Source organism: Rhinoraja longicauda, chromosome 42 (genome assembly GCF_053455715.1).
Source record: "Rhinoraja longicauda isolate Sanriku21f chromosome 42, sRhiLon1.1, whole genome shotgun sequence".
NCBI lineage: Eukaryota > Metazoa > Chordata > Chondrichthyes > Rajiformes > Arhynchobatidae > Rhinoraja > Rhinoraja longicauda.
Genome location: NC_135994.1, coordinates 10,945,660 through 10,969,301, shown reverse-complemented (window position 1 = coordinate 10,969,301; position 23,642 = coordinate 10,945,660). Strand labels below are relative to the sequence as shown.

General features: G+C 49.4%; 1 protein-coding gene across 3 annotated transcripts in view; it reads left to right on the top strand.

Annotated features, from left to right (window-relative positions):
• The first annotated feature begins 782 nt into the window (after nt 1–782).
• Nucleotides 783–23,642, top strand: part of LOC144611993 (sterol O-acyltransferase 1-like) — a 54,239-nt gene continuing 31,379 nt past the window's right edge. The window contains exons 1-5 of one of the 3 annotated variants that reach the window (XM_078431391.1): nt 783–945; nt 8,690–9,039; nt 11,683–11,780; nt 16,421–16,479; nt 21,827–21,957. In XM_078431391.1, the coding sequence (XP_078287517.1) occupies nt 11,696–11,780; nt 16,421–16,479; nt 21,827–21,957 (275 nt within the window). In that variant the 5' untranslated portion in view covers nt 783–945; nt 8,690–9,039; nt 11,683–11,695. The remainder of the gene's footprint in view (nt 946–8,689; nt 9,040–11,682; nt 11,781–16,420; nt 16,480–21,826; nt 21,958–23,642) is intronic. The other 2 variants (XM_078431392.1, XM_078431393.1) reach the window with 2 other exon arrangements.

The following is a 23,642-nucleotide window of genomic DNA, read 5'->3' as shown; positions in this document are numbered from 1 at the left end:
AAAGTGGGATTAATGTAGGATTAGAGTAAATGGGTGGTTAATGGTCTGTGTGCACATGATGGGCCAAAAGGCCTGTTTCCATGCTGTGTGTCTCTGAATCAAAGTGCTTCAATTCAACTAAATTAGATTTTAGAAGAGGGGGATAGTGTGCAAGGGTGACGACTTGGGTGAGGTACTAGAGCTATTCAGAATTGAAATCTAGTGGGAGAGGATAGAGAAAGTGAGATAGAGAGACAGAGAAATGACGTGGAGGCTTTGAAAATGGTGGAGGAGGTTTACCAAAATGATGCCTGGATTTGGGGGTATTAACTACAGGGAGAGGCTGGACAGACTGGGATTGTTTTCTCTGGAACATCAGAGACTGCAGGGAGCCTATTAGAAGTGTATAACATTGAGAGGCATCGATAGGGTAGACAGTCAGAACCTTTTCCCCAGGATGGAAATGTCAAATGCCAGAGGGTCTAGCTTTAAGGTGATGGGTGGGGTTAAAAGGGAGAGGGTTTTTTCACACAGAGGGTGGTGGGTGCCAGGGGTGGTGGTGGAGGCAGGTACGATAGTGGCGCTTAAAAGACTTTTAGAAGGCACGTGGATTTGCAAGGAATGGAGGGGTATGGATCAGGTGCAGGCAGAGGAGATGAATAAATCATGGCATCATGTTTGACACGGACATTGTGGGCCGAAGGGTCTGTTCCTGTGCTGCACTGTTAAGTGTCAGAGAGATAAAGTAATTTGTTTGCAGGGAGAGAAGGAAAGGAAAGGGTTAAAAACTAGTCCCCAAGGGCTGGGGCAAAGAGCTTGTGCATATCTTCTGGATTGGAAGGTCATAGTTGTAACCACTTGGAGGATTACAACACTGTGCATATCTTTGCGAGTGGGTACAAAGGCCGGCACTCACCGAAGTTGATCGAGAAGTTCAGGAGCTGCGGGACTGGAGGTGGCATCGTGGTGAGTACAGACTGCAGCCCGTCACACACATTCAGCTCTGCTACCAGACAGTCGCCGAACAATCCGGGGACAAGCTTTTGTATTTATGGTCAACAGTTTGAAGAAATGTGTTTATAAAGTTATTCTGTTGTTCAGAAATCAATCAAGGTGGGATTTTGATGGTGGAGGTTTGGATTGCAGGTTGCGGGCTCAAGGCTCAAGGCTCAAGGCTCGGACAAGGCCGGGGTGCAGCTCACCCCAGCCCAGGGCTGAGCAGAGTCACAGCTTGCTGTTTCATCAGGCGTGGCAGTGCTTCAGGGGAGCCTGACCCTGACCCTGACCACAGCGCAGCCCCACGCTGCTCCATTACGGTTCATGTCCTTTACACCAGTGGTCCCAGCACGGCGAGCAGCAGCAGGAACAGGAACATGGCATGGGCTCAGGCTTTCAAACCACTCCAAGTAGCTCCTCCTCCAAAAGCTCCCACACTGCTGCAGGACTGACCCTTCCTGCCTCGGTCTCATCTTCTGTACACACCGTGTGTGTGTGTGTGTCCCAGTGTGGAACTATGCACACCGTGTGTGCCACTAGTACCCTGTGTGTGTGAGACCCTGTAGAGAGAGAGACAGGGTCCACTAGAACATCTGTACACGTGTGTGTGCGTGTGTGACCCTGTACACTGTGTGTGTGTGTGTGACCCTGTACACCCTGTGTGTGTGACCCTGTACACCCTGTGTGTGTGTGTGATCCTGTACACTGTGTGTGTGTGTGTGTGACCCTGTACACTGTGTGTGTGTGTGTGACCCTGTACACTGTGTGTGTGTGTGTGACCCTGTACACTGTGTGTGTGTGACCCTGTACACTGTGTGTGTGTGTGTGTGTGTGACCCTGTACACTGTGTGTGTGTGTGACCCTGTACACTGTGTGTGTGTGTGTGACCCTGTACACTGTGTGTGTGTGACCCTGTACACTGTGTGTGTGTGTGACCCTGTACACTGTGTGTGTGTGTGACCCTGTACACTGTGTGTGTGTGTGACCCTGTACACTGTGTGTGTGTGACCCTGTACACTGTGTGTGTGTGACCCTGTACACTGTGTGTGTGTGACCCTGTACACTGTGTGTGTGTGTGACCCTGTACACTGTGTGTGTGTGTGACCCTGTACACTGTGTGTGTGTGTGTGTGACCCTGTACACTGTGTGTGTGTGTGTGACCCTGTACACTGTGTGTGTGTGTGTGACCCTGTACACTGTGTGTGTGTGTGACCCTGTACACTGTGTGTGTGTGTGACCCTGTACACTGTGTGTGTGTGTGTGACCCTGTACACTGTGTGTGTGTGTGTGTGTGTGTGTGTGACCCTGTACACTGTGTGTGTGTGTGATCCTGTACACTGTGTGTGTGTGTGTGTGTGTGACCCTGTACACACTGTGTGTGTGTGTGTGACCCTGTACACACTGTGTGTGTGTGTGTGTGTGTGACCCTGTACACCGTGTGTGTGTGTGTGTGTGTGTGTGTGTGTGTGTGTGTGTGTGTGTGTGTGTGTGTCCCTGTACACCCTGTGTGTGTGTGACCCTGTACACCCTGTGTGTGTGTGTGATCCTGTACACCCTGTGTGTGTGTGTGTGTGTGTGTGTGTGTGTGTGTGTGTGTGTGTGTGTGTGTGTGTGTGTGTGTGTGTGTGTGTGTGTGTGTGTGTGTGTGTGTGTGTGTGTGTGTGTGTGTGTGTGTGTGTGTGTGTGTGTGTGTGTGTGACCCTGTACACCCTGTGTGTGTGTGTGTGACCCTGTACACCGTGTGTGTGTGTGTGACCTGTACACTGTGTGTGTGATCCTGTACACCGTGTGTGTGTGTGACCCAGTACACCCTGTGTGTGTGACCCAGTACACTGTGTGTGCGCATGACTACACTGTGTGTGTGTGACCCTGTACACCCTGTGTGTGTGACCCTGTACACCCTGTGTGTGATCCTGTAGTGTGTGTGTATGACTCTACACTGTGCGTGCGTGTGTATGACTCTACACTGTGCGTGTGTGTATGACTCTACACTGTGCGTGTGTGTATGACTCTGTACCCTCTATGCATGTGAGTCTGGGACCCTGCACTACTGATGTCAGCAGTCCTTATAGTGCAACTCCAGACCAAAAATCACGTTGACAGATCGCAGACCAATGGCTTGATTTGTTTTTACATCTGAAACACTTTTCCTGGACCTGTCATTGCCTGTGTTGGCTCCAGCTCCACTCTTGCTGATCAAACTGTCATTCAGAATCATAACGCATGGAAACGGGCCATTCGGCCCAACTCGTGCATTCAATCCAGTAGAGCCTCAGCTTCTGCCAGCCCTTTTCTTCACTTGTACCAGTCCCACCTGTCAGATAGTTTATAACCACTGAGTTTGCTGATTTTCCACACAGATTAAAGTTCTCTGGGATCTGACTCAGCATCGCTGGAATGGCTTTTAATTATGGGTAACGGACAATGTACGGGCCATTGTTTTGCAACCGGTCCTGCCTAATTAGCACAGAGATACCTGAAATAGACTTTCACTTCTCTGCTACAAAGGTGAAGGCTGTAGGTTTATATTACTATGATATAAAAAATCAATAATAGCATAATAATAACAAAGTTCAGGGCTGACGAATTAACCTTATCATTGCTGAAACCACACCTGGGCCCAGTGCCCACAGTGGGGGAAACCACACCTGGGCCCAGTGCCCACAGTGGGGGAAACCACACCTGGGCCCAGTGCCCACTGTGGGGGAAACCACACCTAGGCCCAGTGCCCACAGTGGGGACCACACCTGGCCCAGTGCCCACAGTGGGGGAAACCACACCTGGGCCCAGTGCCCACAGTGGGGGAAACCACACCTAAGCCCAGTGCCCACAGTGGGGACCACACCTGGCCCAGTGCCCACAGTGGGGACCACACCTGGCCCAGTGCCCACAGTGGGGGAAACCACACCTGGGCCCAGTGCCCACAGTGGGGGAAACCACACCTAGGCCCAGTGCCCACTGTGGGGGAAACCACACCTAGGCCCAGTGCCCACAGTGGGGACCACACCTGGCCCAGTGCCCACAGTGGGGGAAACCACACCTGGGCCCAGTGCCCACAGTGGGGGAAACCACACCTAGGCCCAGTGCCCACTGTGGGGGAAACCACACCTAGGCCCAGTGCCCACAGTGGGGACCACACCTGGCCCAGTGCCCACAGTGGGGACCACACCTGGCCCAGTGCCCACAGTGGGGGAAACCACACCTGGGCCCAGTGCCCACAGTGGGGGAAACCACACCTAGGCCCAGTGCCCACTGTGGGGGAAACCACACCTAGGCCCAGTGCCCACAGTGGGGACCACACCTGGCCCAGTGCCCACAGTGGGGGAAACCACACCTGGGCCCAGTGCCCACAGTGGGGGAAACCACACCTGGGCCCAGTGCCCACAGTGGGGGAAACCACACCTAGGCCCAGTGCCCACTGTGGGGGAAACCACACCTAGGCCCAGTGCCCACAGTGGGGACCACACCTGGCCCAGTGCCCACAGTGGGGGAAACCACACCTGGGCCCAGTGCCCACTGTGGGGGAAACCACACCTAGGCCCAGTGCCCAGGTGTGGTTTCCCCACTGTGGGCACTGGGCCAGGTGTGGTCCCCACTGTGGGCACTGGGCCAGGTGTGGTCCCCACTGTGGGCACTGGGCCCAGGTGTGATTTGAACACTTGGGATCAGTTGGTGAAAGCTCACATTATAGCGAGTCCGAAACTTGTTGGTTGTAAGAGGAGTTTATTGCAGCCGCAATATTCGAATACAGAGTTAAACAACAAGGTAAGGGACAACCAATACAAACTTACTGTCTTCCTTGAAGACTTCGCCGAACAGACTAAATCGGGCGCCAAACGCGCACATGACATCGCTGGCCAAACAGCGATGTCGCTCTCTGGACCAATCCCTATGGTCGCGTTCCCACGTGACCTCGCTGGCCAATCCGAGGGTTCGACGACCTGGACCGTTCTCTATGGTCGCTACATGACCCCCCCCAGAACCCGAGGTGCGGAACCTAGCAGGGAGCCGGATTTCGCGACCATAACGAGTACGGAGAGGGACAGCCTGAACCACAGGAGCCGGAGGTTCCGGACTTGGCGGAACAGCCGGAACGGGAGGTTCTGGAGGAACTACCGGAACGGGGGGTCCTGGAGGGACTGCCGGAACGGGGGGTCCTGGAGGAACTGTCGGAACGGGGGGTCCCGTACTGAGCGGAACTAACGGAGGTCGGCCTCTCCTAGGGGTTTGACCGACCAGGACTGGTTGATCCGGGTCCAAATGGGCAGGTTTGAGCCGGGACACCGAGACGAGCTCACTCTTGCCGCACATGTCTAAGGTGAAGGTAGCCGTTCCCTTACGTAAAACCCGGAACGGCCCTTGATAGACCCTCTGCAACGGGGCGCGATGGGCATCTTTACGCAGAAAAACAAACTCACAGTCCTTCAGGGAAGACGGTTCGTGTACCATGGGACACCCATGACGTGAAGTCGGAACTGGAGCCAGGGAGCCCACCCGTTCCCGGAGAGATGCTAACACTGATGGGACTGTAGGCAGCAGGTCTGAAGGGTCCGGAAACAGATCTCCGGGTACTCGAAGTGTCGAGCCATATACTAGCTCTGCGGACGACGCACCGAGATCTGGCTTAGGAGCAGTCCGGATGCCCAAAAGAACCCAAGGGAGTTGGTCTACCCAGTCCGGGCCTTCAAGCCTTGCACTGAGGGACGCCTTAAGTTGGCGGTGGAACCTTTCTACGAGTCCATTTGCCTGGGGGTGATATGCAGTCGTGGGTTGTAACTTGGACCCGTACAGTTCTGCCAGCGCGGCCCAGAGGGACGAAGTGAACTGTGGCCCTCTGTCAGTGGTAATAACTGCCGGGACCCCGAAACGAGCTACCCAATGAAGGGCCAAAGTCCTAGCACAAGACGCTGATGAAATATCAAACAATGGGAAAGCCTCTGGCCACCGGGTGAACCGATCCACCACCGTGAGGAGGTGGGTGTAGCCCCGGGAGGAAGGCAAAGGCCCGCCCAAATCCACGTGGATGTGGAAAAAACGAACAGCCGGGACCTCGAAATCCTGTACGGGCGGCTGGACGTGGCGCTGGACTTTAGCGGTCTGACAGGGCACGCAGGAACGTGCCCACCCCGCTACCTGTTTCCGCAGGCCATGCCAGACAAACCTCGCTGCTACCAAGGCAGAGGTGGAGCGGATGGACGGGTGCGCCAGCCCATGAATGGCATCGAAAACCCGGCGCTGAAGGGAGGGCGGTACTACCGGCCTGGGACGGGGAAGAGAAACATCGCACCAGACTTTCGTGCCCTCCGACCCACAAGCTACCTGGGCCAACTTCAATCCCGAAGTGGTGGACCGGTAAGCCGAAACGGTATCCGCTAGGAGCTGTGCCTCCGCAAGCTCCTGGGGATCCACTTCGCAGTCCACCGCCGAAATAGGGGGAAAAGCAGGTCTAGACAGGGCGTCAGCAACGGCATTAAGCTTACCCGCGACATGACGGACATCGGTGGTAAATTCGGAGATAGCAGTCAGGTGCCGCTGCTGGCGGGCCGACCATGGGTCAGACAATTTCAAAAAAGCAGATGTTAATGGTTTGTGGTCCGTAAAGGCCACAAATGGGCGGCCCTCGAGGAAGTACCTGAAGTGACGAACAGCTAAATAGAGAGCCAGAAGCTCTCGGTCAAATGCGCTATACTTCAGCTCAGCCGAATTTAGTTGCCGGCTGAAAAACGCTAAAGGCTGCCAACGGCCACCGACCTGCTGCTCCAGAACCCCGCCCACCGCCACGTCAGAGGCGTCAACCGTCAGGGCCGTGGGGGCGGAGGGGCTCGGATGGACCAACATGGTGGCGTCTGCCAAGGCTGCCTTAGCTGCTGTAAAAGCCGACTTTGCGGTCGGAGACCACAACAACTCTACCGGATTCCCTGCAAGGCATTGGAAAAGCGGGCGCATGACTCGCGCCGCTGCCGGAACGAACCTATGGTAGAAATTAACCATGCCTACGAACTCCTGCAGCCCTTTTACTGTGGTGGGCCTGGGAAATGCCCGGATAGCCTCCACCTTCTCGGGCAAAGGGGAGGCGCCGGCAGGGGTAATTCTGTGCCCTAGAAAATCAAGAGCAGGAAGGCCGAATTGACATTTGGAGGGTTGGATAATGAGCCCGTGGTCTTGGAGCCGTTGGAACACGGTCCGCAAATGGGCCTGGTGTTCCTGCACTGAGGGGCTGGCGACCAGGATGTCGTCTAAATAAATAAACAAAAAGGGTAAACCCCGGCCCACGCGGTCCATCAGTCGCTGGAAAGCCTGTGCCGCGTTCTTTAAACCGAAAGGCATAAGCAACCATTCAAACAACCCGAACGGAGTAATAGTTGCAGTTTTCTGTATGTCCTCCGGTCGCACCGGAATCTGATGGTATCCTCGCACCAAATCGATTTTGGAAAACACCACCGCTCCTTCCAGCCCAGGTGAAAAGTCCTGTAGGTGCGGTATGGGGTAGCGATCAGCCGTGGTGACAGCATTGAGACGCCGATAATCGCCACATGGTCTCCACCCCCCAGATGCCTTGGAGACCATGTGTAACGGCGAGGCCCACGGGCTGTCAGACTGACGGACAATTCCCATTTCTTCCATCTTCCTGAACTCCGCCCTTGCCACCACCAGTTTGTCTGGCGGTAGTCTCCTGGCCCGAGCGAAAACGGGAGGGCCTTCGGTGCGGATGTGATGGACCACACCGTGCTTAGCCGAAGGTGTGTCAAAACGTTGGACGAGCAGCTCTGGAAACTCTGCCAGAATCGCAGCATACGAGTCGGGGGCCGCGACGACGGCCTGGACAGTAGGGCTGGGCGAGGAGGCGATTGTCGGAGCGACGTGCTCATCTTCGGCAGAGGGTCGGAGGTCGTTACCGCGGACATCAGGAACCAGTGAAAAAGCCCAGAGAAAATCTGCGCCCAGGATCGCTTGTTTGACGTCGGCTATGATGAATGGCCATTCGTACGTGCGGAGGCCTAACACAAGGGACATCTTCCGTGTACCGAAAGTGCGAATTGGGCTGCCATTAACCGCGATGAGGGTGGGACCTGTCTTACCCGATCTGGTTTCGAGGTCGGTCGGCGGCACTATGCTGACGATGGCTCCCGTGTCTACCAAAAATTCTGTGTCCGTGAATCGATCATGGACATAGAGGCGCCGGTTCTGGCCAATCGTAACTGCCCCTATGTACGATCGGCCGAGGCATTTCCCGCGAAGGTACAAGGCAAACGACAGTTGCGGGATCCGTTACCCCATCGTAGGTGATAATAGCACCAGCCGCGCTTGTGCGGATCTTTTTGGCGGGCTTTCGGAGAATTGGCGGGAGACGTGGCGCCATCTTGCCGTCGCTGTGGCGTGGTCACTGATGTCGAGACTTTGTTGATCGAACCACTTGCCTTGTTTTTTGCCGCTATGAGCGCGTCCGCTTTCGGTGCATATGCTTTGGGGTCCTTAAAAGAACAATCCGTGAGCAGCAGTCGGACATCCTCGGGAAGTTTCTCGCGGAATGCCTGTTCGAACATAGGGCAATCCGTATGCTCACCGGCTAGCATCATCATTTCGGCCATGAGGACTGAAGGCAGTTGGTCTCCAAGATCCGGTAGGTGCAGAAGTTTTGCAGCACCGCCATGCTTATTAAACCCGAAGGTTCGCAGTAATACTTTCTTCATGGCCTCGTACTTGTTTTCCGCAGGTGGATTCACGATGAACCGCATCACGCGCTTGGTTGTGTCCGGCGATAGAGCGCTGACGAGGTAGAAGTACTTCGTGGATTCGTCCGACACCTTCTTTATATGAAATTGAGCCTCGGCGTGGATAAACCAAGCTTGCGGTGCGTGCGTCCAAAACAACGGTAGATGAACGCCTGCCGCGCTTGACTCCGGTGTGCCCTGCTCGGTCATCGTCAACGAGGCGTCGGGTTCCTGCTCAGTCGGTGATCGTCCAGATCATGTCGGGGTCACCAATATAGCGAGTCCGAAACTTGTTGGTTGTAAGAGGAGTTTATTGCAGCCGCAATATTCGAATACAGAGTTAAACAACAAGGTAAGGGACAACCAATACAAACTTACTGTCTTCCTTGAAGACTTCGCCGAACAGACTAAATCGGGCGCCAAACGCGCACATGACATCGCTGGCCAATCAGCGATGTCGCTCTCTGGACCAATCCCTATGGTCGCGTTCCCACGTGACCTCGCTGGCCAATCCGAGGGTTCGACGACCTGGACCATTCTCTATGGTCGCTACAACATCATCTCCCCCTCTGCCCCACCTGTGGGAAAGGACTTTTGATCACCCCTCCCCCAGCACCACCTCCGATGACTCGTGTCTCTGTTCCACAATCACACCTCTTTAAAGCAATTGATTTTTAAAAGGCGTCTGCTTCGTTATTCTTGAAGAAAGTCGATTCTCAATTTAATAAGGCTCTTTCATGGAGAAGACATTATCATCAGTTGGGAATCAATTGTTTCAAGAGTCTTACTTGCAACAATATAATAAACATGAAAAAAGTTTAGTGTGTGTATCAGCAGAGAGGGCAAGGAGCATGGATTTACAGGGAAGGTGTTCGTTTGGGGAACAGCGTGTCCAGTTTATTGGCTGCAAACCTTGTCAAGGGAAGACTGCAGAAAAGCACATGATCAAACACAGGGTGGCACGGTGGCGCAGCGGTAGTTACTTCCTTACATCGCCGGAGATCCAGGTTCGATACTGACTACGGGTGCTGTCTGTACAGTGTTTGGACGTTCTCACCGTGACCTGCGTGGGTTTCGTCCGGGTGCTCTGGTTTCCCACACTCCAAAGATGTGTGGGTTTGTAGGTTAATTGGATTGGTAAAATTGTAAATTGTCCCCAGTGTGTCGGATATGGGTCGAAGAGCCTACTTCTATGCTGAACCTAAAACTAAAATAAAGGAGACAGAAAGCTGGACTAAATTAATGTATGGCTGCTGACCTTTGCCTGCAGGGCACAGTCTGTACCAATTTATCAATCTTCATAGTCAAGTCAAGTCAATTTTATTTGTATAGCACATTTAAAAACAACCCACGTTGACCAAAGTGCTGCACATCTGATTAGGAAAAAAAAAAAGAACAGGTGATAGGGGACTCTCGAGTCAGGGTACAGACAAGCATTTCTGTGGGGGTGAGCGAGACTCCAGGATCGTGTGTTGTCTCCCTGGTGCCAGGGTCAAGGCTGCCTCTCTAGAGGGCAAAGGTCATTCTGGAAGGGGAGGGAGAACAGCCAGAGGTGTTCATATTGGTACCAATGACATACTGTAAGTAAGTAAGATGGGAGGTGAGGTCCCACAAAAATAATTTAACGAGTTTAGTTCAGTTTACCATTGCCACATGTACTGAGGTACAGTGAAAAGATTTTTTGTTGCATGTTGTCGGGTCATGATTACATTGCAGCCATCCAAATTGTACAGATACAGGATAAAGGGGATAATGTTTCGAGCAAGGTAAAGTCTGATTAAAGATAGCCTGAGGTATCACAAAATGCTGCAGTAACTCAGTGGGTCAGGCAGCATCTCAGGAGAGAAGGAATGGGTGAAGTTTCGGGTCGAGACCCTTCTTCAATCTGAAGAAGTGTCTCGACCCGAAACGTCACCCATTCCTTCCCTCCTGAGATGCTGCCTGAGCCGCTGAGTTACTCCAGCATTGTGTGATACCTTCGATTTGTACCAGCATCTGCAGTTGTTCTCCTACAAAGATAGTCTGAGGGTCTCCAATGAGGTAGATAGAAAGTAGTAGGGTACAAAACAGGATATCTAAGAATGTGATCTCCGGATTACTATCTGTGCGATGAGCTGATAAGGCAAGAGATAGTAAGACCATGTATTCAGTAAGTGGTCAACGAGACGGTGCAGGAGAGACGCCTTTAGATATAATCATTATTGGGCTCTCTTCCAGGGCAGGTGGGACCTGTACAAGATGCAACGGGTTGCACCTGAACTGGAGGGGGACCAATATCCTCCCAGGGGAGTTCACTTTGGGGCGGCACGGTGGCGCAGCGGTAGAGCTGCTGCCTGACAGCACCAGAGACCCAGGTTCAATCCTGACTACGGGTGCTGTCTGTACGGAGTTTGCACCTTCTCTCCATGACCTCTGGTTTCCTCCCGCACTCCAAAGACGTACAGGTTTGTAGGTTAATTGGCTTGGTAAAATAGTAAATTGTCCCTAGTGTGTGTGCGATAGTGTTAGTGTGCGGGGATCGCTGGTCAGCACGGACTCGGTGGGCCGAAGGGCCTGTTTCCGCGCTGTATCTCTAAACTAAAGTTAACTAAAAAAGATATCTGGAAACCATGAGAGGAAGGAAGGAAGGAAGGAAGGACGTGGAGCACAAAGCCTGGGATGTGTACAGTACAAGCAGACATGGACACTAGTGGGCAGACTAGTGGAATTCTCTGCCACAGAAGGTAGTTGAGGCCAGTTCATTGGCTATATTTAAAAGGGAGTTAGATGTGGCCCTTGTGGCTAAAGGGATCAGGGGGTATGGAGAGAAGGCAGGTACGGGATACTGAGTTGGATGATCAGCCATGATCATATTGAATGGCAGTACAGGCTCGAAGGGCCGAATGGCCTATTCATGCACCTATTTTCTATGTTTCTATGACACACTGCACACGGTGGTGGGACGGGCAGATTCTTGCTTCTTTTGCAATAAATCTACTTTGATGTATTTTTTTAGAATTCCAAGAAGGATGAATGAACACACGGAAGAGTCTGCTGTCCGGGAGAGAAAGAAGCAATCCAAAGAAAACAGCATACAAAATGCTGTAGGAAATGGTAAGAGTCTTAATTAGATACAGGCCCATGAAAGTAACATCACACATGGAGAACTGCGGCCACAAGTCAGAGGCTGGCTACTTTGCACTGAGCAACTTAGAACTAGTGTGATAAGGTGAGACAACTTAGAACTAGTGTGAATGGGTGATCGATGGTCGGCGTGGACTCGGTGGACTGAATTTAATAGTTTTAACTGTTTAAAGCCCCCCTCTCTACAGTCACACAATAGGTGTCTGCACCAACAATTAGTGATGGTGATGAAGTCAAAGATTGATGTCAAGTCCACCTCAGCTGAACCATCATTTAACCATTTCACCTCAAAACACCTTTGATCCTTTCCAACTTTTTTTGGTGAGCGTTTTCATGCACTCACTGGCACTTCAATAGAGTCAAGAGCATTTAATTGTCATCTGCACCAGGACGTGAACAATGAGATTCCTACCTGCTGCATCTTTACAGGCGCAATAACGCAACAACACGACAAATATACTGTAATTTATTCTAGGTAAACCAGACCATGAGAGTGCAAGCTAAAGTACATAATGCAACCCTGGTGCAAAGTCCATGGTAGTTTGTTGTTGCTGGGGTTGTGCTGTGGTCAGGGTTGTGCAATGTTCAAGAGCTTTATGATTGCTGGGAAGAAGCTGTTTTTGAACCTGGAGGTCACAGTTCTCAGGCTCCTGTATCTTCTTCCCAATGGGTGCAGCATGATGAGAATGTGGCCAGGGTGGTGTGGATCTTTGATGATGTTAGCTGCCTTCTTGAGGCAGTGCTTTCTGTAGATCCCTTCGATGGTGGGGAGGTCCATACCCGTGATGGACCGAGCGGTGTGCACCATTTTCTGCAACCTTCATTGCAAGTCGAAGCCCGCAGTGCATCTGATTTAAAAAGTCCATGGTGGTTTGTTGCTGAGGTAGCATGTGGTTAATGTTGTACAGGGTGGTTCAAGAGCCTGATAGTTGATGGGGAGAAGCTGTTCTTGAACCTGGAGGTCGTGGTTCTCAGGCTCCTGTACCTTCACGTGATAAAAACTGATAGCGGATGGACGGATGTGGTAGACACTATCATGATCTCTGCATCCCACCGTGTCCGATGTAGGTACAGGATGTAAATTACTTTACACTTTAGACTTTAGAGACGCAGCGTGGAAACAGGCCCTTTGGCCCACCGGGTCCGCGCCGACCAGCGATCCCCGCACACTAGCACTATCCTACACACTAGGGACAATTTACAATTTACAGAAGCCAATTAACCTACAAGCCTGTACATCTTTGGAGTGTGGGATGAAACCGGAGCACCCAGAGAAAACCCACGCGGTCACGGGGAGAACTTACAAACTTTGTACAGACAGCACCCGTAGTTAGGACCGAATCCGGTTCTCTGGCGCTGTAGGCAGTAACACTACCGCTGCGCCACCGTGCCGCCCTTGTTCGCTCCCGATTACAAGGGAGTGAGATCCACTCACTGGAACGGTCACGGTAGGAGGGAAGATTTACAAAACATGGCAGTGTAGGAGCTTCAGGGCCCGCTGGTTTTGGCTAAAGCCAAAAGTCCTCAGCAGGAGCTTTTTGAGCCCCTCGTATTTCTCGGTTTGAGGAAGGTTGGTCAGGTACCGTCCCACCCGCGCGGCCACCTCGGCCTGTAGACAGCTTACCAGATGGTGGAACTTCTCTTGGTCCTCCGCAACTTTCTTGAGGTGGAACTGGGACTCTGCCTGCACGAACCACAGGTGCGGTTGATGGGCCCAGAACGGGGGTAGGTGAACGCCGCCCGCGTTCGGCTGCCCACTGTTCGCTCCTACCTGCGACATGCTCTTGTGATCGTTGATCACGTCGGGGTCACCAATGTAGCGAGTCTGATAGCAGATGGATGTTGCAGACGAAGTTTATTGCATGGCTCAAAAACTCCGTGACAATCGCAACACTCAAACTGTAGACAACTACCTAACGTCTTACCTAAACGGAGTTCAACGCTAGACTGACTAATCTCTCCCGCGCTGGCACACCTTGTGACATCGCTAGCCAATCCGAGGGTTCGAACTCTCCCAGCCAATCCCTATGTCCCTACAGTAGGACCCTTGAAACCATTGGGGGAGAGGAGCCCTGTTACCCTGTCAGTCAGTGCTGAGTCTGATCCCAGAGCCCTGGGACACAACCCGTATGTGGTGTAGCCACAAAGGAGCTTTATTAACCTGACTGTATTAATGTTTATGTGTAAGAAGGAACTGCAGATGCTGGTTTGCACTGAAGACAGACCACAAAAATGCTGGAGTAACTCAACGGGTCCAGCATCTCTGGAGAAAAGGAATAGGTGACGTTTTGGTTCCAGACCTTTCATCAGACTGTGAGTTAGGGAGGGGGACACTGGAGGTATGGGAAGATACAGAACAAAGTAGAGCCTGCTTCCATGACTCGGGAAAGGTGGAGCCCACAATGGTCCATTGTTGGCTGGGGACGAGGTGATAACAGAGGAATACAAATGGTGAAATTAGCAAGAGGACTAGGGTGGGGGAATGATGGTGAGAGAGGGAGAGTAAAGGATGGTGAGAGAGAGAGAGTAAAGGACGGTGAGAGAGAGAGAGAGTAAAGGATGGTGAGAGAGAGAGAGTAAAGGATGGTGAGAGAGGGAGAGAGTAAAGGATGGTGAGAGAGTAAAGGATGGTGAGAGAGAGGTAAAGGATGGTAAGAGAGAGAGTTAAAGGATGGAGAGAGGGAGAGTAAAGCATGGTGAGAGAGAGAGTAAAGGATGGTGAGAGAGAGAGTAAAGGATGGTGAGAGAGAGAGAGAGTAAAGGATGGTGAGAGAGAGAGAGAGTAAAGGATGGTGAGAGAGAGAGAGTAAAGGATGGTGAGAGAGAGAGAGAGAGTAAAGGATGGTGAGAGAGGGAGTAAAGGATGGTGAGAGAGAGAGTAAAGGATGGTGAGAGAGAGAGTAAAGGATGGTGAGAGAGAGGGAGAGTAAAGGATGGTGAGAGAGAGAGAGAGTAAAGGATGGTGAGAGAGAGAGAGAGTAAAGGATGGTGAGAGAGAGAGAGAGTAAAGGATGGTGAGAGAGAGAGAGAGTAAAGGATGGTGAGAGAGAGAGAGTTAAAGGATGGAGAGAGGGAGTAAAGGATGGTGAGAGAGGGAGTAAAGGATGGTGAGAGAGAGAGAGTAAAGGACGGTGAGAGAGGGAGAGTAAAGGATGGTGAGAGAGGGAGTAAAGGATGGTGAGAGAGGGAGAGTAAAGGACTGAGGGAGTAAAGGACGGTGAGAGAGAGAGAGAGAGAGTAAAGGATGGTGAGAGAGAGAGAGTAAAGGACGGTGAGAGAGAGAGTAAAGGATGGTGAGAGAGGGAGTAAAGGATGGTGAGAGAGGGAGAGTAAAGGATGGTGAGAGGGAGTAAAGGATGGTGAGAGAGGGAGAGTAAAGGATGGTGAGAGAGAGAGAGAGTAAAGGATGGTGAGAGAGAGAGAGAGAGTAAAGGATGGTGAGAGAGGGAGTAAAGGATGGTGAGAGAGAGAGAGTAAAGGATGGTGAGAGAGAGAGTAAAGGATGGTGAGAGAGAGGGAGAGTAAAGGATGGTGAGAGAGAGAGTAAAGGATGGTGAGAGAGAGAGTAAAGGATGGTGAGAGAGAGGGAGAGTAAAGGATGGTGAGAGAGAGGGAGAGTAAAGGATGGTGAGAGAGGGAGAGTAAAGGATGGTGAGAGGGAGAGTAAAGGATGGTGAGAGAGAGAGAGAGTAAAGGATGGTGAGAGAGAGAGTAAAGGATGGTGAGAGAGAGGGAGAGTAAAGGATGGTGAGAGAGAGAGAGAGTAAAGGATGGTGAGAGAGAGAGTAAAGGATGGTGAGAGAGAGAGAGTTAAAGGATGGAAAGAGGGAGAGTAAAGGATGGTGAGAGAGAGAGTAAAGGACGGTGAGAGAGAGAGAGAGTAAAGGATGGTGAGAGAGGGAGAGTAAAGGATGGTGAGAGAGAGAGAGAGAGTAAAGGATGGTGAGAGAGGGAGAGAGTAAAGGATGGTGAGAGTGAGAGAGTAAAGGATGGTGAGAGAGAGAGAGAGTAAAGGATGGTGAGAGAGGGAGAGTAAAGGATGGTGAGAGAGAGAGAGTAAAGGACGGTGAGAGAGGGAGAGTAAAGGACGGTGAGAGGGAGAGTAAAGGACGGTGAGAGGGAGAGTAAAGGATGGTGAGAGAGAGAGAGTAAAGGACGGTGAGAGAGGGAGAGAGTAAAGGACGGTGAGAGAGGGAGAGTAAAGGACGGTGAGAGAGAGAGGGAGAGTAAAGGACGGTGAGAGAGAGAGAGTAAAGGATGGTGAGAGAGAGAGAGTAAAGGATGGTGAGAGAGAGAGAGTAAAGGTTAGGAAAAAAACTGCAGATGCTGGTTTAAATCGAAGGTGGACACAAAATGCTGGAGTAACTCAGCGGGTCAGGCAGCATCTCTGGAGAAAAGTAATAGGTAGCGTTTCGGGTCCCGAAACGTCACCCATTCCTTCTCTCCCGAGATGCTGCCTGACCCGCTGAGTTACTCCAGCATTTTGTGTCCACCTTCAAAAGTAAGGGTTACTTAAATTTAGAGAAATCAATATTCATACCACTGGGTTGTAAGTTACCCATATTAATATTATGCCCATATTATTAATATTTATGTCCCTTTCTTTGAAGATTCTGCAGATCATGGCAATGACCTCGATCACCCAATTGCCTGGAAGAAACATATTGAGGTAGGACTATAAATGTGTTATTAGGGCATTTCCCCGTTACATTTAGTATTTCACAATAGAATTTGCAGCATCTGGTCATAGAGACTCAATACCATCGTAAACCAGCGACAATTGGTGATTGAAAAGATTTAGTTGCTGCTTCAGCATTGCCAAGTTTAAAGCAGTATTACTGAGCCAGGACGCGCTGCAATGCAAAGTGCGCTGAACAATGCGACTGCCCGACTCATTGTTAACATCGCAATACACTTGCGGCGCAAATTGCGAGAAATGCACAACTTAACGATGCCGCAGGCACAAGGGACTGCAGGTGTGGGAATCTTGCGTAGAGCATAAAGTGCTGGAGGATCTCGAGGAGGGAATGAGTCTATATATATATATAGTGGATGCTGCCTACCCTGCTGAGTTCCTCCACCACTTTATGTTGTGATGACCCTGCAATGGGCAGCGTAACCTCCTGGCTGCGGAAATCCAAGAGCAGAGAAGCAAACAGAGTGAATGATGGCGAAAGAATTAAAAACAGATGAGAGGTAAATAGAGAAACAAGAAGCAAGAAAGTCTCAGAGAGAAGGAAAAGAGACAAAGGAAGAATCGCATTGATATAATGATAATTAAAGCAATCATTGTTCAACAGTATATAACAGCCCCTGTACATTACATGCACATTACTGTACATTATCTGTACACTGCTTGTACATAACCTGCACATTACATGTACATTACCTGTATGTTACTGTACTTTACCTGCACATTACTGGTACATTACCTGTGCATTACACATTAGCTGTACATTACCTGTATATAACCCGTGCATAATCCACACATTACCTGCACATTACTATTTATTACTGATTGTTACTGTACATTACCAGCACATTACCTTTAGATTACCAGCACATTGCTGTACATCACCTGTATGTTACTGTATATTACTTTTACACTAACTGTACACTAATTGAACATTAATGGCACATTACCTGTACATTAACTGCACGTTACCTGTGTATTATCTGTAATTACCAGCAAATTACCAGTACATTACCAGTACATTACCTATACATTTCCCATATATTATCTGTTCTTTACCTGCACATTACAATGCATTACCCGTACATTACCTGTAGATTACCCGTACATTACTGTACATCAACCTACATTACCTGAACATTACGCATTACTGCATATTACCTGTACATCACTGTACATAACCTGCACATTTCCCATACATCATCTGCATATTACTTGCACATTGCCTGTATACTGCCTATACAATACCCATACATTACACCCTCATTACCTGTACATTACTGTACAGTATCTGTATATTACTTGTACCTCACTATGCATTATCTGTACTTTCCCTATACTTTCCCTGTACATTACTGTAAATTACCTGTACAGTAACTGCACATTCCATGTACATTACCATACGTTATGTGTATGTTACTGTACATTACCTGTATATTATTGTACATTACCCATACATTATCTGCATATTACCAATACATTATCTGCACATTACTGTATAATGTGTGTGTATTACTCGTACATTACCTTTATATTACCTGTGCATTACCTGCATATTATCCGCACATTACCATTACTGTACATTACCTATACATTACCTGTACATTGCCCATACTTCCCGCAGATCACTGTACGTTAGAAACATAGAAAAAATAGATGCAGGAGGAGGCCATTCGGCCCTTCGAGCCAGCACTGCCATTCATTGTGATCATGGCTGATCATCCACAACCAGTACCCCATTCTTGCCTTCTCCCCATATCCCTTGATTCTGCTAGCCCCTAGAGCTCTATCTAACTCTCTTTTAAATCCATCCAGTGAATTGGCCTCCACTGCCCTCTGTGGCAGAGAATTCCACAAATTCACAACTCTCTGGGTGAAAAAGTTCCTTCTCACCTCAGTTTTAAATGGCCTCCCCTTTATTCTTAGACTGTGGCCCCTGGTTCTGGACTACCCCAACATTGGGAACATTTTTCCTGCACATTACCCATCTATTGCCCATCCATGATCTGTATGTTACCTGCAAATGACCATGCATTGCTGTACATGACCACACAGCTGACCTGCCTCACAAGCTGTGAAACAACCTGGACTTGCTTGTCTCCATCCCGTGTTTCTTCGTTCAGTCGTCTGTTTGTAATAACGAGAAGGTCACGCCAGTCCAAAAGATGACGGTGAGCGTTGTGAAGAGGGTTAGATTGTGACGTGTTTACACGGGGGTGAAGGCCGGCGCCAAGGACATGCAATCCATCTATCTTTATGATGACTGCCTTATCGGTTCATGAAACGCAAGGTCATGTTTACAACACAGATAAGGACTTGTCACTCCTTGCAGCAGAGCTTCTCTGATCTCTGCTCTACTCCATGGGTTATATTGGTCAACCCACTGGGTAATGGGGGTCACAGAGGGGTGGGTGGGTAATAAAGCTATCAATGAATGAGCAGATGTACTGCAGAACACATGTCAAAGATGTGCGGGTGTGTAGATTAATCGGCTCTCTGTAAATTGCCCCTCGTGTGTAGGGAGTGGACGAGAAAGTGGGATAACACAGAACTCGATGGTCAGCGTGGACTCGGTGGACCGAAGGGCCTGTTTCCCTGCTAATTCTCTAAACATATAACTATGTAAAACTTGAAACAATTCAAGTTTTTTTGAATTATTTCAAATGGAAAACAAATGGGCTTTCACTGATGTTATTATCCAGATTAATCAGTTGGCTGGTTGAGAGTAAGATAAAACTATGGGGGAAATCTACTCCTGAACTGGAATCTAGAGTGCTTTTTATTTAATGATTTAATTCTGTTTCTTTGTCTGCATCTCCCTCTCATTTCAATTCCTGCATCAGCTGAGTGAATATGTTCCAACTCTTCAAACTCAAAGGCGATAAACTTGAATCTCTGGTATTGTATTTGCCCACCCTGACCAATATGTCACATTTACTGTCATCCCACATGCCTGCGTTTGTCCCATATCCCTCGAAACCTGTCCTATCCATGTACCTGTACAAATGTTTCTTAAATGTTGTGGTAGTACCTGCCTCAACTACCTTCTCCGGCACCTCGTTCCATACACCCACCACCCTTTGTGTGAAATAGTTACCCCGAAGGTTCCAATTGAATCTTTCACCCCTCACGAAAATCTTTCACTCCTGGTTTTCAATTCCCCAACACTTTTGCCACCTCCAACGGGATCCCACTACTGGCCACATCTTCCCATCTCCACCCATTTCCGCAGAGACCGTTCCCTCTGTAACTCCCTGGTCAACTCGTCCCTTCTCATCCAAACCTCTCTCCAGAGATGCTGCCTGTTACTCCAGCATTTTGTGTCTATCTTCGATTTAAACCAGCATCTGCAGTTCTTTCCTACACAATATAACCTGTGCCCAGTTACCAGTGATAATATTACCTGTGCCCGGTTATCTGTGACAATATTACCTGTGTCCAGGTTACCTGTGGCAATATTACCTGTGACATTATAACCTGCGACATTATTACCTGTGACCAGGTTACATGTGACAACATTACCTGTGACATTATTACCTGTGGCCAGGTTATCTGTGACATTATTACCTGTGACCAGGTTACTTGTGACAACATTACCTGTGACAACATTACCTGTGACATTATTTCCTGTGACATTATTGCCTGTGGCATTATTACCTACATAGAAACATAGAAAATAGGTGCAGGAGAAGGCCATTGTGATCATGGCTGATCGTCCACAATCAGTAACCCGTGCCTGCCTTCTCCCCATATCCCTTGATTCCACTAGCCCCTAGGGCTCTATCTAACTCTCTCTTAAATCCATCCAGTGATTTGGCCTCCACTGCCCTCTGTGGCAGAGAATTCCACAAATTCACAACTCTCTGGGTGAAAAAGTTGCTTCTCACCTCAGTTTTAAATGGCCTCCCCTTTATTCTAAGACTGTGGCCCCTGGTTCTGGACTCGCCCAACATTGGGAACATTTTTCCTGCATCTAGCTTGTCCAGTCCTTTTATAATTTTATATGTTTCTATAAGATCCCCTCTCATCCTTCTAAACTCCAGTGAATACAAGCCTAGTCTTTTCAATCTTTCCTCATATGACAGTCCTGCCATCCCAGGGATCAATCTCGTGAACCTACGCTGCACTGCCTCAATTACAAGGATGTCCTTCCTCAAATTAGGAGACCAAAACTGTACACAATAATCCAGATGTGGTCTTGCCAGGGCCCTATACAACTGCAGAAGAACCTCTTTACTCCTATACTGAAATCCTCTTGTTATGAAGGCCAACATGCCATTAGCTTTCTTCACTGCCTGCTGTACCTGCACACCAACTTTCAGTGACTGGTGTACAAGGACACACAGGTCTCGCTGCACCTCCCTCTTTCCTAACCTAACACCATTGAGATAATAATCTGCCTCCTTGTTTTTGCTGCCAAAGTGGATAACCTCACATTTATCTATATTATACTGCATCTGCCACACATCTGCCCACTCACTCAACCTGTCCAGGTCACCCTGCAACCTCCCAACATCCTCTTCACAGTTTACACTGCCACCCAGCTTTGTGTCATCCGCAAACTTGCTAGTGTTACTTCTAATTCCCTCTTCCAAATCATTAATATATATGGTAAACAGTTGCGGCCCCAACACCGAGCCTTGCGGCACTCCACTCGCCACTACCTGCCATTCTGAAAAGGACCCGTTTACTCCTACTCTTGGCTTCCTGTCTGCCAACCAATTGTCTATCCATGTCAACACCCTACCCCCAATACCATGTGCTCTAATTTTAGTCACCAATCTCCCGTGCGGGACCTTATCAAAGGCTTTCTGAAAGTCTAGATACACTACATCCACTGGCTCCCCTTCATCCATTGACATACCTGTGACATTATTACCTGTGACATTATTACCTGTGACATTATTACCTGTGTCCAGGTTACCCGTGTCCAGGTTACCCGTGTCCAGGTTACCTGTGACAACATTACCTGTGACAACATTACCTGTGACATTATTACCTGTGACCAGGTTACCTGTGACATTATTACCTGTGACCAGGTTACCTGTGATGTTATTACCTGTGAATTATTAACTGTGACATTATTACCTGTGACATTATTACCTGTGACATTATTACCTGTGGCAACATTACCTGTGACATTATTACCTGTGACATTATTACCTGCGATCAGGTTACGTCTGACAACATTACCACTGACATTATTACCTGTGATCAGGTTACCTATGACCAGGTTACCTGTGACAATATTACCTGTGACAAGCTGCCATGCCATTTAATCTCATGTTCTTGATTAGAACGTTGTCTTTTGTCTCTGACCTAGGATATGAAGGTGGAATTATTGGACCAGTTTAAAGGCCACCTGAGCGAGCTGCTGGACAAAGCCACAGAAGAATCCACTGAGTTCTATTCACAGAATAAACAAGGGACAAAGTCCCAGAAGTCAGGACACAGGTACAGAGAGCTGCAGCCAGAGCGAGCTGTTTGCTTGTGCAGTGAGCGAGGGGCCTCGCGGTGACAGCTCCCACAGTGTGTGACCACAGGCAGCGAAAGGAAAGGGTACTCACCAACCCCTTGGGGCTGGAGGCTCTCGCTGGGAACGCTGTGGGACTGGGCTGTCATCCCCCGGTGAATGCTGGACCTTGCCACCGCCCCTCCCCATCCTAGATCCTTTCAAAGATGGCGCCCAACCGAGGTGTCTCTTTGTGTGCTGGTCACAGAAATGGAATGGATGGAATGGAATATGGAAAACTTTATTGTCACATGTGACAAGTGGCAGTGAATTCTTTGCTTGCGGCATACCGCATGTATACAAATAGCAGCCACATAAAGGGCGCAGATAAAATGACAAAGTATCCCGCGCCGACTCCTCCTTTGTTTTCCCCCCCCTCACCCCCACAGCGGTTCCCCCACACCAGGCCCCCATTGTCCTTTGTTCTCACGGCAGTGATCTGCACCCACACATTGCACTTGCCTCACTCTTTTAAATCTCTACTCCTACAGCAACATTTCTAACCGTGTATCTGTACACTGTGGACGGCTTGATTGTAACCATGTAATGTCTTTCCGCTAACTGTGGACAATAAACTCAACTGAAACGCAACTAAACTAAACTAAACTAAACTAAAACTCCTGCAGATGTGGTTCTATCTGGTGGAGGCTAGGAAACCATCAGATTGTTGCTAAAAAGCAAAGATACTAGAGGAACAAGATAGACCACTCGACCCTAAAAACCGTAGTATGTCACGGCACCATTTTAGTCGGCAGAAACTTGCAGAAACATTTTAAAAGAAAAATAACAAAAATCTTTGAATTGATAGATGAGATATATTCTGCATTTTAATGGTATCATCACACATACTGTTCCCCCAAAACACTGATTACACTGCGAGAGGCAGAGCGAACGGCGGGTTTTGCGTACTAAAATGGCGGACGTTATGCTCCTTTGCGTACTACACTTCAGTACAGGCGATTTCGATGGAGTGGTTCATCTTGCTCCTCTAGTATCTTTGCTAAAAAGCCTTTGGGGAGGTAGGTGCAGCCATTCACAACATGGAGAGCTGACCCTGAGAGATATAGAGTCACACAGATTGGAAACAGCCCCTTCGGCCCACCTTACCCACACCAAACAAGATGTCCCATCTACATTAGTCCCACCTGCCCGCGTTTGGCCCATATCCCTCTCAACCTGTCCTATCCATGTGCCTGTCCAAATATCTTTTAAATATTGTTATAGTACCTGCTTCAACTACCTCCTCCGGCAGCTTGTTCCATACACCCACCACCCTCTGTATGGAAAAAGTTACCCCTCAGGTTCCTATTAAATCGATCCCCTCTCACCTTTTAACCTATGTCCCCAGCTTCTTGATTTACCCTGCTGTCAAGAGTCAAAGGTGCTTTATTGTCATATGTCCCGAAACAGAACAATTCAATTCTTACTTGCAGCAGCACAGCAGACAAGTAAACATAAGAAAGACACAAAATGCTGGAGTAACTCAGTGGGACAGGCAGCATCTCTGGAGGGAAGGAATGGGTGACGTTTTCGGGTCGAGACCCTTCTTCAGACTATAATACTCTGTAAACAACAACAAAAAAGTTAGATATATACGCACGCACACGCACAAACATATATGTACACG